At 36.2% G+C, this 18,312-nt stretch overlaps 1 protein-coding gene across 3 annotated transcripts in view; it reads left to right on the top strand.

Annotated features, from left to right (window-relative positions):
* The window catches only part of MINDY3 (MINDY lysine 48 deubiquitinase 3), a 42,947-nt gene that overhangs the window by 9,538 nt on the left and 15,097 nt on the right, over nt 1-18,312 (top strand). For all 3 annotated transcript variants that reach the window (XM_031553900.1, XM_031553901.1, XM_019616391.2), the window contains 3 exons: nt 14-93; nt 4,742-4,812; nt 5,769-5,849. In XM_031553900.1, coding sequence (XP_031409760.1) covers nt 14-93; nt 4,742-4,812; nt 5,769-5,849 — 232 coding nt within the window. The remainder of the gene's footprint in view (nt 1-13; nt 94-4,741; nt 4,813-5,768; nt 5,850-18,312) is intronic.

Consider the following 18,312-nt stretch of genomic DNA (forward strand, 5'->3'; position numbering starts at 1 on the left):
TTTTATTATGTAGCCAAAGTTTGATTAACCTCCTGTTGACGGGGCATGCTGTTTCTAACGTGTGGGATGGAGACAGAGAATGTTCAGGAATGAGTAAGTTGATTATGCTTGTTCATAATTTTTTTTATACTATGAGATGCTCTCCTACACATTTGGAATACCATGTATTTCTGCTTTGATTTCTCCTTGTTTCTGTTCTTTGATTTAAGCAGACATGTAATGAAAATAAAGCATACTTGCACAAAATCACTGATGTTGATATCAGTGATTGTCAGCTACAGACTGAGATGGTAAGATACCTGATGACTTGGATCATGGAATGGCATGCAGTTTCAGCAAGTCATGAAGATATGCTTGTGGACTGGAGGCAGGCTACTATTCAGGGTGACTTCATCAGGCTAGATAAATGAGCTGTTGGGAACCTCATGAAATTCATCCAGGGCAGATGGAATAAGCCTGTGCACAAGCATTAGCGAGCACTGAGCAAGTAGTTTTTTAGAAAATAGCCTGAACATGTGAATAGCAGCTTGCACATGAGTCATCAGAGTATGCCCTTCTGAAGGTACAGCAGCATCTTAGGCTGCATTAGGAGGAGTCTAGCCAGAAGTGATGTTTCCCTCTATTTGACACTGGAGCTTTCTGTCCCATTTTGGTCTCCCCAGTGTGAGGGAGGCGTTGACAAAGTTAAGCAAATCCAGTGGAGGACCATGAAGATAAGTGGGGCTGAGCACATGGTGTACAAGTAGAGGTGGAGGGAGTGCTTTTCTTTCATTCTAAGAGGTGAATGCAATGCAGGGAGCTTGTTGCTGTCTATGACTGTCTTATGGGAGGTGTTGGGGAAAACAGAGCCTGACTCTTTTTGGAGGTGTGTAGTGGAAGAACAAGAGTCTATGACCAGAAGCTGTAACATGGAAACTCCATCTCAAACTCCAGGGAAATAACTTCTCCCAGGAGAATGGTCAAATGCTGAAACAGGTTGCCTGGGATAGGTTGTGGAATCCCATCCGTGGAGATGCTCAGAACTCAACTGGCCGCAGCTTTCTGCAGTCTCTGATCTAGTTGGGCCTGCATTGAGTAGGTGTTTGGAGTAGGTGTCCTCTAAAGATCACTTTCAGTGTGAATTATTCTGTGGTTCTACCATGCCTTGTTACAAGTACTTACTGATTCTTTTACTGATGTGCTGGTACTTGTCCAGATACTCGTTTGTTTTGTGTTGTTTTTTTTTCCCTTGATGTCTTCCTAAGTATTGCATTACTGTGATTTTTTTTTTTGTTTTGTTTAATTTTCTTTATTTCTTATGAAGAGAAGATGGTCTTAAAGCAATAATTGCTTTGAATTCTAAAGGTGTTCATCTTTTCTCCCATACTGCTACGAAGTACATCTCAGGTTCATCAGTATATATTTCACAAGGATTTCCTGTAATGTAAGTCATTGCTGAAAATACTGACTTAGGATAGGTTCATATTAGTCTTCATTCAAAATCTGAATTGAAATGCACTGGTTTTACAATGAACAGTTAGTGTAATCTCCTTTGAGACTTGTTAGACTTCTACTTGATTATGATTCCATGGAGGCTGTACTTTTGCATCAGGCTTGTCAGAATGTCATTTGGGTATTGTAGCACTTTTCTTCACTAGGCTTCTTTCCAGGGCATTAAGATTGGATTACTGTGGTTTATTATTGATGAGTCTATACTGGCTGTTCTTTGATTTTGATCATTCTCCTGCATGCATATTGATTACTGTTGCAAGATTATTTGGAGGTTAAAATCGTCCTTTGTTCAGGGTTTTTCTTTTTGGCATTTTTGTTGTTTCTGTTAAGTACCCTACCTTATTTTTTCTTTTCTAGTCTCCGGACACCTCCTTTCTCTTTGATATATAAGGTAATAAATAATTTTCCCAGGCATATTTTATCTAGCTAGAGGTTGATATGAGGAGTTTCATTAGGATCTGCAACCTTGATGTGTCTGTCTTAACTATTTTTAAAATCTTGCAGTTCTTTCCCTCCTTTATCTTTCAGATTATATTTCTGAGAGACCTTATTCATTAGTACTCCAAGATGGAAATCTTTTTCTAAGAATACTAAACTCTTATCTGTTATTTTTTTCTCAGAACTATCTGCATAATTGTAGAAAGGTACAGAGTAGTATTTTAAGAGACAAATATGACAGTTGTTATTCATTTGTCTGTTCTTCGTTCATCAAGTAATTTTGGACATAGCTAAAGTCAAATTTTGCATCTGGCATTTTAGCAGAGGTTCTCACGAGTTTCATGACAAGTGAGAACTGCCAGAGACAGACAGGCAACGCACACAAAAAAAGGGGAATTACTGCCTCCCATAGGAGTGACTGTGTTTAAAAGTGCTTTGTTGCCTCTTGCTTGGTTAGTCAACACGTGTGCTGGTAGTGTAACTGCTCTGCCTATGCAGCCTTCCTAGGCTGATGGTAAGGGAATAATGGAAATCAAGAGAAGGTGTTGTAGGGAAGCAGGGAACAGGAAATATAGCAAAGGACTGGAAGTAGAAGTAGTTGAAGTTATTGTTTGAAGAGGTTCTGAATACAGAAATCCTTGAAATCTTTTTCTTATTTTTACATTCTGAGTTATATGGCATCTGTGTTTTTGCCTCAGCTATCCAGCTTATTTTCAGTTCAGTATTTTAAGTCCAAAACTTTATTGATGTTAGAGTGAGGTTCCTGTTGTTTCCAAGAACAGGAGGAAACACAGCAATTTAATATGGAAAAAATGAAATGCTGTAATCTTTTTTTTTTTTTTGAAATAGTACCAAGAATTTGTGATGTTTTGATCCATCACTAGGTGGTAGTATTCTGATACTGTTTGTAACAGTCTCATTAAATTTTGAAATCATCATTAGTTTTTGCCTGAACTTCCTTTAAAGGTTCTGATTTTCTTCCTTTTTAGAAATTTGCTTACATTTGCAAAAACTTTAAAAAAGAAAAATCTAACTTTCTGACCAGAGGCATACATACTTGATTTTGTAGATGATGATGTTTGGTGTTACCATAAGGTCTCTTCAAGATTTCTACTTCCTTCTGCATGGAGAGGATATGTGCAAGGTTTAAGTTTGAGCTAGTGCTGCTAGTCTCCCTTTGTGTGCTCTTATGCAGCTTAACAGCGATTTTTGTTTGTCTCTCTTCACTGTTGGCTGATTGTGAAGTGAGAGTTTCTTCTAACCTAATAGCTTTCAGATAAATGGTCTGTTTAGCTTGATTACTGGTTACTTAGGATATTCATACTCTGCTGCTACTGTCATGGTTAGAATGGTTGAAGTTGTGAGGCTCTTCTGCAGGTTGTATGGTCCAACCCCCTGCTCAAGCAAAGATGCCTAGAGCATGTTGCCTGGGACCATGTTCAAACAGCTTTGGAATGTATACAAGAAGGAATACTCTGCCACATCTCTGGACAACCTGTTAGTTATAACATGAATCATTTATTTTCTGAATAGTAAATGTTACTCCTTGCATTCCTCTTCCTTGCATTCTGTTTCTTTGTTTATCAGACTGAACTTTACTGATTTTAACTGATTTTTTTCCAAATAAATCTTGTGTTAAAATTATTTCCTTAATATAGTGTTATTTGTTTCCCTCCGTATACGTATTAGTGTTATTTAACCATAGACGCTGTTCCCTAGTTTGAAGGATCTTGAGCTCTCTCTTGCCTGTGGCTCAAATGAAGGATGAATTGTCTAAACATACTGCAGTTTATAGCAGCGCAGTTTTAAGTCAGTGAGAAAATGGAGTTTTGAAAGGTAACATCTATACAATCTCACATGTGAAGATTGATCTGAAACTATGCTTTCAAGGATTAAGAATTATAGGCTGCAAAGAGGTCCTTCTACTTGTATAGCTAGCAGCTCTAAAGGAATGAGTTATACTTAGAGTCCACAAAGATATTAAATGAGCTAGTGTTTGTAAGTTTGGTTTTGTTTTTCTTAACAGTGGAGAAAAATAAATCATGTCTATAATGACTGTTATCCACTGCTAGAAAATTCAGTGAGTTAAAGTCCTTGAAGGAAGCATGGCACTGATATTGGTTCGCTGTTGAGATGGCGTATATGTAAGCCCAGAATTCCTTCAAATCCTTACAATTATGACTGGTTTCTAAGCTTGAATTTGCACTCAAAAAAGCTTCAAAAAAGGCTCTGCAAGTGCTCTTTCAATCAGTACTATGTAAATAGTTCAGCTGTTTTGCCAGCTGTGTGTGCTTGAGGGCTGTATGATAAATGGAAGTTGGTATAGAAAATAAAAGTGAGGGAACAGTTTATTTTTGTACTAACTACTACTATTTACAAAATTCTTATTATTCAGAATGTGAAATCATTAGGATAAATAAAGCTTTGGAACTCTCCGAAAAAGGGACTGTTAAATATGCATGTGCTCATTCATACATATGTCTGTGGTTTTTTCCCTTTAGAAAAGCTGTTTTTCCCATTATTTTTCAATGTAATTTTAGTGTAATTTACAAGTGTTTCTCCTAATAAATCCAGCAGCATTTGGAAAGAGGCTATCGACAGCAATCTTCATCCAAACACACCTATTTGGCTCTTATTCCTTTGTAAGGGTGAAATTATTAAACTCTTGTCTTTTTTATTTTACTGTAACTTATGTTTTCTGAAACTGCATGACTTTTAAAAACTGTTACTTAACCAATTTTGAGAGCAAGAGAATGTCATTTAAAGAAGCTTTGCAGATTTCTCTTTAAGTTTTGGGTTTTGTTTTGAACAGAACTTCTTGGCATACATAAACAAGCAACAGTAGGCTTTCTGACACTGATGGAATCTCTGAGATACTGTAAGGTAAGCTGTTCTCTGTATGATTTAAATTCTTTTGAGTGGTTTGGGCTTTGACAGTATTACTCAAAGCTCCACTTTGAGTGAACAATGAGAGGAGGTGTTACAGCACTCTGAAAGGATGTTCAAATTAAAACTTAGAATAATATTATACTAAAGCAGATATATAAGGCAATTGTTAAATTCATCTTACTGGGTAAATTTTGTTTGCTATTTTAAATTAAAATTTTATTGCACCAATTTAAGGTAATTAGAAGCTTATTTTTATTAACTGATATAATGCTTACTGTAGGTTATGTTGATGGTTAAAAAACTTCATGATATCAAGTCCCAGGTTGACTTGCTAATTGTGAGTGTTGCAGTTTTATTGTCCTCTTTTTATGTTGTCACTGTCTTAAAATAAAACAAGCCCTGAACGCGGGTGGTAAAACTACTATGAAATGTATTCTGAATCGGAAAGATTCAAGATACAGGTTTTATTTTGTGTATTTATTTGTATACATCTAAATGCTACTGAAGTACAACTTGATCCACGTCATATTGACTGATGCTCTCATTTATTAATTAAACAGCAATTCTGAATCAGTATATTCAAAATCAGCTTGTAAGTCAGGTGGACTTCTGCCTCATTTTTGTATCTGATTGTATTATTGTTAGACACAGGAGTAGTTATTCCTGTGCATTTTCAAGGATGTCTCCAAGGTTGAAATACTTGATATTGATGATATCACTTTCCCAGTGATGTCATCTTTCAGTTAGCATAAGTTGCATTGTTTTCCAAGTCAAACAGGAATTGGCGATGTACACAGTAACCATGTTACATTATTTTTTATTTTCCTGAGCATTTAATATTAGTTCTCAAAGCATTTGAGTCTTCACAAACTGATTTGTTATTAGCTTGATCACTATTTTGATGAGATTTCTGGGTTTGCTTTGTGACTCTTGATTTCATTGCACATTAGGTTGGCTCCTATTTGAAATCTCCAAAGTTTCCCATCTGGATTCTCGGCAGTGAAACACACCTCACAGTCTTTTTTGCCAAGGTATGTTGGATGTGGGTGTTTTTTTGTTTGTTCTTTTTTTTGTAACCTCAGGCTTTTTTATATAACCTTAAACAGATAAATCTACATAAATCCAAAGTTCAGATGTTACTACAACATGAATTTCAAGGCTGTAATATAAAATATGGTTGCCAAATCTGTTAATTAAGCCTTCCCTTGAAGGCAGACTTGTTGAAATGGTTTAATGATATCTGTTAAATTTTAATGAAGCCTTTTGTTCCCAGCTTAATTCACTGGGAGAGGAAAAGAGGTGTGATTTAGAACACCGTAATTGTGATATACACTGTCTTAAATTGTGGTGGTGCAAGAGAGATTCACTATTGATTCCTGTTAACGAAAATACTGTCAGAAAGATTAAACTGATTTTTAATCTGTAACCATACATATATTTGTTCTTCCTTAAAATAGATAGAGGTCTGTTACAATAATTCCTTACATTTATTCTAACCTATACTAGTGGCAATCTGTGGAACATACAAAATACCTTATGCATAAGTCAGTTTAAAATCTTAGACCAGAGCTTCTGAACAGGCAGTTCTGAATTTCAGTTGTCTGAATATTCTTTCTCCTTTTACTCTGTGGCCATAAGAAAAATCTATGTTCTGTTTTGCCTGCTTATTTTCTGCATTTCTATCTCTCTAAACAATCTTTTCTAGTAGTTTTATTTCAATTTTGAAAAATTTCTCAGAATTATATGAGGTCAGTATAGATACTAAGTTGTAGACATAAAAGAAATGGGCATAATCATTCTATTACACAAATAAGTTATACCTGTGCAGAGTGTTTCATATCTACAGGGACCATTTCCAAGTAGAAATCCATTTTTAATGCTCTCTGTTTTTAATATTGAGGTCTGTTTGAGTTTAAAGTAACTGGGCATCAACACCTAATGTTTCCAGTATAGAATGGCTCATCTTTTCTTGCTGAACCCAACTTGGGCTTAGGAAAACTTCGTCTTGTGTTTAGTATCTTGGGAACTAAAAAGCAGGAAAACGAAGCAACAGAGTCTTCCCAGAATTCTTTTTTTTTCTTATGAAGAAAGGAGGGACCTGAAGGTGTGTTAAAGTTCTAAGAGTACTTTGTGTGTCTGCTGTCACCCTTCCTAAAGTCAAGGACAATCCATTTCAGATGGACATGTCAACTATGCAGTGGAAATACTGAATTATGTTGACAGTCCATTCTTGTATCAGTTGAATACCTTGCCAAATGGTTGGTCAGTTAGTTGTGTGTGCAGTTGTCTGAATGGTTCTGATACTGAATGTAACTTCTAGCTTGATAGTGAGTTTGAATACACGAGAGAGATTTTCAGAATGGAAAGAGAAAGATGGAGAGAGGAGCCAAAAGCAATTCAGAGTAAGTTTGGACAAAAACAAATACGGCTTAATTCTCTGAAGCAAGTGATTTATAGAAGCCTAAATCCTTATGCATATATGGAACATAAGCAATTAATAAGCAGTTCATTAATCACTATTGTGATATTGTTAAGTGAGTAATTGGGCAAAGAAATGCAGAAAGGCAATTTTTGTGTTTGCAGTAAACAGTTTCTTCATTGTTCTCTTAGGGACCTTTATTGAGCACGCGGGTTCAAAAACAAAAAAGTTTTACTCAAGTTCTGTGTACCATCCTACAGTCAAAGAAAAATGACAGTTGTTCTTTAAAACTCAGTTGCTTCCTTAAGATTTTACATTTCATATCAAGTGCAGCAATAAATACTGTCTTCATGGTGAAACGAAAGATATCCACTCTGGTTTTCTGTCTCAGAACACTTTGAATACTGAAAGCATAATAGACTGCTGTTGCTGTCTACCAGAATACTAAGTCTGAACTCTTCTGCTCTAGCTGTGACTTTCAGAGAGATGTTTGGTCAGACTTTCTAAAATAAATCTAAAATAGTCCATAGCTATACTTAATCTTTTTTTTTTTTTTCCTCTATTTCCGGTAGTTTTTAATAAATGATGAAAGTGTAGCACAGCATCTTTGTGTCAAAATAATAAAAAAAAATGAAATATATAACTGTGGGTAAGTTCTCTTGTAACTGCTGTTGCCTGAGATAGCCTTAAATGATGACAGCTGAGTCAATTCTGAGTTTTAACAGAAGTCTACCAGCAGTTTCCCCCATTTTTAATGGTATTTGAAATAATGAAGATTTTATTCTATCTACTTGTTTTTCATCACTTCTTCAGGATTGTCAAAATTCATTCTGGATGTACGGAAGTGTTATTGGCCTCATTTTATTACAAGGAATTGGTGGTACGAAGAAATGATGGGGAAAAACTTAATTTCTTCCTTAACACTGCAATTCTGATTGAAGTACATTTTATGACAGAAAAAAATTAATAGTTTTTTCCTCCTGGACCTTAGCTGACCTGTCTCCAGGCATGAAGTTATTTACAGCTAGATATTTTTGAGGCCATCCTGCAGTCAGAATAAGTTGCAGTGCAGTAGATGATGTATTGTACAGACTATGGAAACGTAAGAATACCCATCATGTTTCCTCCTTCTGTGGAAGTGTTCTTTCTAAATGAAAGAAAATAGATGAGAACTTCCTTCTATTTCTGACATGCAAGTGTCCCTGTTAGATGGTGCTAATTCAAATAGGTAATAGGCTAAATGCCCTCTAAAAATCAACTTTAATTTAAAAAAAATATTAGGTTATAGGGAGGAGTGAGAAATGAAGTGGCTCTGATGAGTAGAGATGAGGACGTGATGCTTTCATTGAAATACTGTATGGTCAGTTCTTGGTTATTTTTATGACCCTTGTAATGGGGAGTTATGACAAGCTGAGGCTATTCAGAACCTTTAGGAATGTCAGTGTCATCAGGCACTCTTTAAAATAATACAAACAAATTGAAATGTTATATGAGATATACCAAAAAATGCATCAGAGAAAATATTTTCTCTGGCTTCTAAATATTACCGCCTGACAATCAGCTGTCCATTTTCAACTGCAGCATTGTAGCATTTCTAGACTTGAGCAATCAGATAAGCAGAGGAAACTCCTGATGAAGAGACATCTGAACATTTACACATTAATGCTTTTCAAAGAAAGCGTCCCTGTGTTGCTATGTTGGGTCTGTTCTTAGAGTTTTTTCTTTTCCTAACTTGGGTTGCTGTAATCTATTCCCCATGTTTTTGGGGCCTAAATTGGTTTTGGGGCATTTCTGTAGTATCCTCAATAACATAATCTCTCAGGGGGAAAAAAAGGCATTTACTTCTCTTCCTAAACAATCTTTTTAATCAAAACACTGTAGAACAACTGAGCAAACACTGACATTGCTGTAGTAGAATTCTGAATTTGGGTCAATGGTTTTTGCCAGAACTGTGCTTAAGAGAAGCGTTACAGCGTATGGCGTTAGCTTCAAAATGTTAACATAAAATGTCACTGGCCATGAAAGAAAATAAGATGCATGTGGAAAAATCCTGTCATTACTTTTGTACTGTTCAAAAGTAACCAAATAAATCACTAGAGAAGAAATCAGAATCAGATTTTTGAAGAATTCCGTGTCAGGATGTAGTTGCATAGCATGTAGTTCCTGAATCTCCGGTTTCTCTGATTAAGTGGAAGTGTACTGAGCAGGATTGTCCAGATATCTGGTAAAAGGAATATAGATGTGTAAGGCAGTGGCAGGAAAAGCTGCTGGACTGTAACAGGATTTTGGTTTTGTGTTGCTGATTAAGAGCAGAGAGGCAGGTGCTGCTCTGTTCTTGACAATAGCCCTGATCAAATTAGCTGTGAGTTTTCAGATGTACATATCAGCTGTACATTTCTGAAAGGGAAAAAGAAAAAAAAAAAAAAATTTTTTAAGTGAATTTTAGGGCAGAGTGTTCCCTGTGGTATCTGTGGGCCTATTCTACCGGTTGAGTTACACTTCATAGTATAAATACTGTTGTTCAACAAGTGAATTTAATTTGTTCTAAATAATGCATAGTTCACAAGGGATGCTTTGTCCAAATAGTTTCTTAGGATAAAGGCCAAGTTTCTTTAGAATAGTAGTCTCACAGTTGGAAAGGGGCACCTCAAAATAAAATACTTCTGTAAGTTATCTATTCTTCCAGCTTTGCAAGATCACAGAGCATGACTGTGAAACCTTATTCTGCTTTTTGCAGAGCTACTCCAATTAAATTGTTCCTATTACAGATGTGTATTTGTCTGAGAATGTGCACTTCTGATCCATTCCATTGTTTGTTGTTTGGGAGGTTTTCTATGGAGAAATCTGTGTTTTTTTTTTTTTCATCCATATAAATAATTCACCACTATTTACCAAAGTAAACTCTAGGTGGTTTTTTTGTTTGTTTCTTTTTTATTTGGTGGAATGACGTTTTCAGGTGAAGTGTTTCCTTGCTGCAGCATTGTGTGTAGAGGAAATGTGGAAAAAAACAGTGAAGGCACTGCTTAATAACCTTTATTTGTGCTATGTTGGACCATGTTGTTTCAGTTAGTGCTTTTGTCCACATTACAGTTTAAGGATGCCTATGCTTTTCTATAAAAGTTTAGAGGAACTTAACCTCAAAGCAGTGTTGATTCAAAGGCTTACTTAACTTTGTAGTTAATTATATTGTAGCTTTCTAAATGAGAATGTGAGAACCTGACTTGAAGCACATAAAAGGGCAGGGAGGGGAACACTGCAGTAAAAGAGACTGATGCGTTTGTGTATATTTGCAGATATATTTTTAATGAAGCTAAGTTCCACAAAGTGACGATGGCTGTATTTTCTCTAAATCTGAAGCACTATCATTTTTGAAGTCTCCATATTTCTAGTTCTTGTTTCTTTTGTTAGAAATAAAAATTGTTTCTTTAACTGGAGATAGTTTTCATAAGAAACCTTAACAACTACATTGTTTTGGGCACTCTTCAGGAGAACTACTTCTCCTTTCTTTTATTTTCTGTTTTTCAGGCTATTGCAAGTAGCAGCCAGTTATCATTGCTGCAAGTAAAAAAGCATGTCTGTCTCCTCTTATTTTTATTAAATCTCGACTTCGTCTATACTAAAAAATAATAATAACTTGTGGAGAAATAATTGAAGCTCCTCAGAATGGCTATACCAACTTCTTGCAGGAAACATTCTTTTTCATGAATCCTGCATGAGATTTGGGAAGGAAGAAAAGATTGAGGAGAAGCTGGGCATATCTTCTGCAGTCCTAGAGAAGACATGAAAGGCAAACTTTTTTCCCACCTTTCTGGTAGTGCTTCAGGCATGCAGAGTATAGCGGAAAGGTTGATTGAAAAGGTTAAGGTGTGTTCTCAGGTCTACGATAGGCAGGTGGGTCTGGACAACAGAAATAGGTTAGAGCTAGAGGACATCATTGCACTGTAAGAAATCCCATGAAAGATGTTAGCTAAATCACATCCTAAAGACTATGATTACCACATACGCTATTGTGTCCTAAATCAAAAGGCCAAGAGGCTGTGCTAAAATTTTCAGGTGGATCTGACTTGGATTTTCTGGCCTTAGCATTGGTGATTCAAGTCCTCACAAAGTTGGGTAGGACTGTGGTTTTTTTGAGTCTTTGCAAGAAGGAAGGAATGTAATACGTTGGCAAAGAATATAAGCAAGGAAAGGAAAGGTATCACTTTTGAGTCCATGGTTATATGATTGACTTTTATCAAGGCTGGAGTACAGTAATATCCTCAGACACGTTGAGGAGATTGCTTTAAGCACGATCTGGTGTTGTTACAGCTCAGGAGGTTGAGTAGTAAAAAAGTTGGTGTCTTTGAACACTGGAGAAACTCATCTGAGTGCTGTGGTAAGTATTTTGATTGTTTGTGGCAAAAACTGTGTTTAGCAATTAGGTCAAGTTTCTGTAACGCTTATGCCGCTCTTGTCAAAAGCGCTGTGCATCTCCTGATAAGAGTAGCATTTAGGAGGACTGACTGGTTAGTTAGATCGTGAAGAGGTAACTCAGTCATGGTGTTTGCATTATTTGTTCAGAACAGTGGAAGTACTGACCTTTACATTATGATTTCTCAATAAATTGAGAGAGCTTAAGGCTCCCAATGTTAGTCAAACCAGCTGTTTGGGATTTGCTGTCCAAAAGCCTTTTTTCTCCGTTCATCCTGATTCTCTGACTAATGTCAGCTACTTACCCTTATAAATAAAAATTTCTCAAGCTTTACAAAACTTAACACTCATCCTATTATGTAGTGCTTGACTGTAATCGTTTAAGGACATTGCTCATGCTTGGCTGATACAAACCATGAAATGTAATTATATATGCCCCTAAGCAAATGAGTTCCTTTCAGGAAAAGGCTTTTTGTCTGTCTTTCAGAGAGGAGGTTTCAGTTTTTGTACATGAAATAGATAATATAGGGCAACTTAGATGGTGTTGCTTTTCATGTGTTCATTACTCCAGTTTATGTGTCACAGAATTATTTCTCCTGAAAAATTACATGCTTGAATACTTTTTTTGTGCTGAAGTAAATGAGGGACTGATTTTATACTGTCTCCTTGCACACAGTTTCCAAGCCTTGATGAAAATGTGTAAAATGAGATGGAAAATAGTTCTAGCACTTCCATTAGGAACTTCTGATTCATTAAAATTTATATCTGATAATTCAAAATAAAGTAGTAGATGTCCCACCTGGAGACCTACCTGTACAACCTGGTGTAGGGAACCTGTTTTGGCAGGCGGTTGGACTCGGTGATCTTTGGAGGTCCCTTCCAACCCCAGAAGTAAATTGTAAATTCTGTGATTCTGTGAATACTAGTGCTTGTTGCACGAGGCACAATTTCAAAAAGAATGAGAGAAAGATGAAATAGGAAATAAAAGCAGCGCAATATAAGGAATGTTTTGTAGATCCACAAATGGAAAAATGAAGGAACTTTCTGTGACCTGCTAGGCTAGGGAAGTGCTAGGTACGAGCACTTCCAAATTGAAAAAGTTATGAAGAAAATATACTTGAGTAATGACCATGTATATCACACTACCCATTTTGTGTTCCTTAGTCATTTCAAGTCTATTTAAAATAGTTAAGAAAAGTGATTCTAACCTAGCAGTTACCTATTTAGTCTGTTTTCCAACTTCCTGCTTTTCTTTAAACCCCGTGTTCTGTTTCAGTCTTGAGTTTGCATTTTCAGTTGATTAAGAAATGAACTTTTGTCTGATCTGTAAAATTAGCAACAGGCTGTGGGAATATATTTTAGACCTGTGTGGAATTGCCCCCATGAAACAATTGCTTTGCCATAACTTACATGATGCATTGTTTCTGAATGCTATAGCATTTCTAGTGGAATAGATTGTAGTGGATGTATGAAGTTACTGTTGCAGAAAACATGGGACACCTTACAAAAATCATGATATATTTACTGCCCATTTGTAGGCAAAGAATCCTGTGATTTTTATTTCTTCATAATACAAAGAATGACTTTCATACGTAAACTGAAACTGGGGTCTGAAGAGTGATGGATTGGATGCTACCTCATAAAAGTACTTCCTAGCATCTAGAAGGATGTGTAGCCTTTAGTTTTAGACATGAGCAGTATCTAGTTTGTGTGTCAGTCTGTCTAATTTTTGAGGAAATACATAAGCTTTTCTTTCTGTAGTATGTGCAGAATGTCTTGCATATGTTAAACGTATCAAGGACGTAGCTGAATAATAAGATTTATAAGTTATAAGTCACTGTATCAAGTAAATTCTGAAAGTCAACACATAGAAACAGGATGAGAAGATCACTGTATCATTCTGTATCCCTTTTAGGTATGAAACGAATGTTGGTTCCAGCTATATTTGATACAATAGTGAAGACATGGGGGCCTGAGTCATCACATGATGGGTAGATATTCTGCTCTTCAAATTTGGAGGAATAGGAATCCCGGCTCATTATTCAAATTACACAGCTTTTATAGTATTACATTTTTTAAATATCAATCATATTGATATTTACAGAAAAATGTTGTATAAAAATGAAGTCATTCCTAATTCCAATTCAAATGAAGAACAAAATGCTAATGTTTTTTTCTCCATCATTTGCTTCTTCCACTAGTCACGTGCCTTGGTGTTTCCAGTTCCAACTTCAACTGAATTCTACCATAATTACCATTCTAGTTCCATTTCAGCTATATTAAGTAGCAAAGTATTGTTTATGATACTGCTCAGATAGTTGTACAGTAGGATACAGTTGTCCAGTAAATACTGTTCTGAAGTTTTAGTATCCACACCTTTTTTTAATATAACGGTCTCTCATGTGTTGCATTACTTTATTTTTTTCCCTGGCTAGTCATAAAACATGTCCACCTTACTCAGTTCGTTAATGCTTACCAGTTGCAATCTTAATTCTGCATTTGGGCATGTGCTGTGTTTGCAGTTGTTCCAGTCTGCAGGTAATGTTTAAAAACTAAGTGTTATATGTGTCTTTATGTAACTGCTTTACAGATCCCTTCCTTCTCTTGTGTAGTTATCACTGAATACTACATGAAACAACTTAGAATCCTTCCAGTATCTGACAACTCCTGATTTGTGTATGCTTTTAAGTTTAGCTAACAAAGCTTGAAAATTACAGCTGCTTCAAAAGTCATCTTCTCATTTGGATGTTTAAACCCTAAGTTTTTGATTTCTAAAATGATTTTACTCCCCCTTAATAATAATTTAACTTTTTTTATTTGAACGCTTTTGGTAATGGAGCGGAGTACTCAGTGAGTTTCATGAGTTGATGGAGGGGAAAGGCATAAACTTCTATTTTTATCCCGTAAAATCTTTCTGAAGTCTTAGCCCAAAAGCTATGACTAATAAACTTGGTGTGTTTTTGTTTCCTGATGGTTTACAAATTATTGTATAGTATGTAATCACATTCAAGGAAAATGCCAGCTTTCTTAATAGTTAAACTGGCATCAAGTGAAGAATGGAAAAAAGAGATTTAATTTCATGCTGTAGAGTACTCCTTTCCAGAAAGTAAATAAATGCAGTAGTGTGTTCCAGTATTCACATCAGATTTTGGCGTAACTGTATACTTAGCAAAGAGATAAGGCAGTGGTAAAGGGTACTGTTCTAGTCATATGATGCTGTCTCAGTTATGTGGAAGGGGAAAAATCTGGGTTTACTTTCCACGCTTTCAACAATTATAGGTATGACTGTCAAAGTTTCTGAATGAATGCAGCTCAATGAACAAGTGAATTTATGTCAGCAAATGGCTCATTTAGAGTCACTGGTTGTCTTCATGAAATCTTTCAAAAAAGGGAATATTAAGAGATTTTACTGAGTTGTTTTAGCACAGTGTTGGTGATCATTTTTTGTTTTTTTCCCCCAAGGATCTTGAAGTCTAACACGCTATTCTTGTAGTATTCAATCTCAAAAATCCACACAACACTGTCTTTCCAATAGCTGTCTTTGGCTGAGAACTTTCAAGCTTATTAATTGAGTTCAGATAACATTTAAAGTGGTCAAAAAAACTATATTTCAGTCTGTTGTTAACACTCGATTGCATTGGATTAAAATTAAGAGAAAATAGATACCATTCTGTAAAGGGAATTTATACAGTGAGATTGTTATAAATCTTTAAGCACCTGTTCATTGTCTCATTGAGATTGGCTGAAGTTGTAAGATCAGAATAGTAAAGCTTGAACTTTCTAGAATATGGAACAAAAGAGATCAGAAAGATCTAGTAGAGGTTTGAAGGTTAAGACCTTCACTGAAAGCAGTTCCTACCCAGAACAGGTTGCTCAGGACCTTGTCCTGTTGCATTTTTATTCTCTGCAGATTTGTTGGACAGCCTGTTCCAATGTGTGGTTTCCTTCGTCTCAGAAAAAGAAATTGTGTAAATAATGTCTAGTCAGAGTCACCTGTTTTGTGACTTGTACCCATTGACCCTGTCCTTTCACTGTGCCTTTCCTGGAGGAGTCTGGCTCTGTCTTCCCTATCTTCTATACCCTATACCTTAGTTAGGTAATTTAAGATTGTAGCAATGATTCTTCCGTTCAGACTTGAGAAATCTAGTCCTCTCAACTCCTTCTCCTATATTACATGCTGTACCACCCCAGTCATTTTAGTTATCTTCCTCCAGTATGTCAGCATATTGTGTTTGGAGCTGAAACTTGCATCCGGTGTTTCAGATAAAATCTCACAGGTGCCAAATAGAGGGAAGAACTGCTGATGGCACTCCTGCTAATACAGCCTTCCTTGCTGCTGACTGATACTCAACTTGTCCGTGAGAACCTCCATATTATCTTTGTAAGAAATGAAGTAGTACACAGTGAATGTTTTGTCAGATTTATATGGTCCAACAGGGTGAAAGTGCTTCCAAGCCAAGGCACATTGTGCAGGAGACCATCCAAAGCGTGTGTTTCAGCAGGTTGTCTCCTAGACCCTTTCTTAATTTCTTTTTCTTCTTTCTTCTTTCTGTCTTGTATGCCTGTCTTCTCTCCCCATACATATATGCGGTAGCATATATGCTACTGTAGTGGTACCTACCACTTAACTACTGTGAAGGCCTATGTGACAAGAGCCAGGCATGCAGTCACCATTTTGAGCTTGTGCCTGTGGTAGTTGAGGTTTGTCTGCCTACTACCAAACACAGTTATTAACAGCAGTGTCTGCCTTCAGTCTGGCTAGGAATGCAAACTTATGCATTTCTTCTCTGCCTGGCTTCCATTTCAGTGTTGAGCCTTGAGATTCCAGTCCCTGTGTTAAATGAAATTGAAGTTGGACAAGGAATTCAGAAGTCAGTCAGAGATACAGGAATTGGTGTCAGATCCATCAGTCTTGTTTTTGTAGGAGAAAGTTTTGGAAAGATTACTGTCTTGAAAGCCACAGATTCTACTATTGAAAAACATGTTGATGTACAGTATAAGATCATATTAAATCTTCATTCTTGCAGCTCAAAGTAAATTGTAGTGAATTAAATAGTTGATAAATTACCAATGTTTCTATACTTTTTTTTAGGCAATTTTTTCTGAAGAAAGTACTGTAATGTGTAATTATTCTGTATATCACTCAACAGTGCTATGTGTGTAACTATAAAATAGCCCATATACAAACAGATTTCATTTTCAGGGGCAGCAGGTCTTTCAGAGAGGAGTCTGTAAAAATTCATGGCCAGAATGTCAATGTAGCTTAGTCATTATGTTCTGGTTTTGATTTGTAGAATGAAAAACTCTGGAATGTTTTCATTAAAACTTATGAAGAGTAATTTTTGCCTCCAAGGGTAGACATGGGATCTTAAAATAACTGGTAGTACTGATGAGAACTTTACAAAGTAATATAAAGTGACTTGTTTGCATATTACGAGAGCCAGTGGGCAAAACATGATTTGGAGGAACGTGTTGTACTTAGTATTGAAAATAATTATAATAATAAACTGTTGATGGGATTCCCTTATATGGAACTTCCAATATGTATGGGATACATCAAAATACAATTCATAAGTCTTGAGGATGGGCGTATGTTTTGGCACATGAAATGAAATATCAGCCTTGTCAGCTGAAGTATGTGTTTGTTAGATATTTATCATGTTTTCAACTTTGCTGCCAGGGAGATATGTTTGGAGGGGGGTTATGTTGGTTTGGTTTCCTTGGTTGGTTTGGTTGATTTTGGGAGGGAAGAAGTTGATTTTATTTTTTTATTTTTTTATTTTTTTCCCCAGTGGAAATATATGGACTAATTGAACTTTAAGTTTCTGGATAGTGGATATGATATACTAAGTAAAGGATATATGGGGTTTGTATGTACACGATTAAAATCTTGGAGTTTTAAATTATTTATGGAACAGTGAAAGGTGAGAATTGTTTCAAAGATGTGAAAGGGTTTGTTTGTTTTTTTTTTTTTGTCATCCCTCTATGGCAGGTAGCTTTTCTGATTTACCACTTCAAATGACTTGCTTTGAGTATCAATACATCACACTTCGTGGGGGGAAGAAAAAGTTTTAATATAGAATATGTGAGGTGATCCAAAAGTAGTGCCTCCTATTTATTTCCATGGAAGCAGCTACAGATAGAAAAAGTAAAATAACACCATCTGAAAGAGCAAATTCTCAGCACCAGACTGTATTTCAATATAGTTGTCATCATTAGCCTATTTGCACAGATAAGCTGATCAAGAGATGTTTCGTTTTGTATTGTGACAGCTGTGTATGGCCATCTTGAACATGGCTTGTCTTTCATCTTGCTGTTGCTGCTGCTGAAATGCACCAGCCACTGCCTCACTGTGCTCACATCCGTTGCTTGGTCTCCATAAATGTTCAGAAGGTGTTGGTGAATGTCACTGGGTACCATTTTTTTTCTGCAGGGAGGAATTTGTGACACACCTTTGCTTCAACACACACTTCATGACACCATTCTGTCAGAGTGCTCCTCTGCTGCCATCTGTCACATAGCAACAAAATGTCATAGAATATTGGTGGGAAGATTCGACTTCCACTGCTGTACTGCCTGTATCTGTCTCTGACATCATGGGCCAGTGTAATAACACAGGAGGCATTAATTTCATCACAGTCTTTGTCCTGTAGGGAGGCTCTACC

Source organism: Meleagris gallopavo, chromosome 6, assembly GCF_000146605.3.
Source record: "Meleagris gallopavo isolate NT-WF06-2002-E0010 breed Aviagen turkey brand Nicholas breeding stock chromosome 6, Turkey_5.1, whole genome shotgun sequence".
Lineage (NCBI taxonomy): Eukaryota > Metazoa > Chordata > Aves > Galliformes > Phasianidae > Meleagris > Meleagris gallopavo.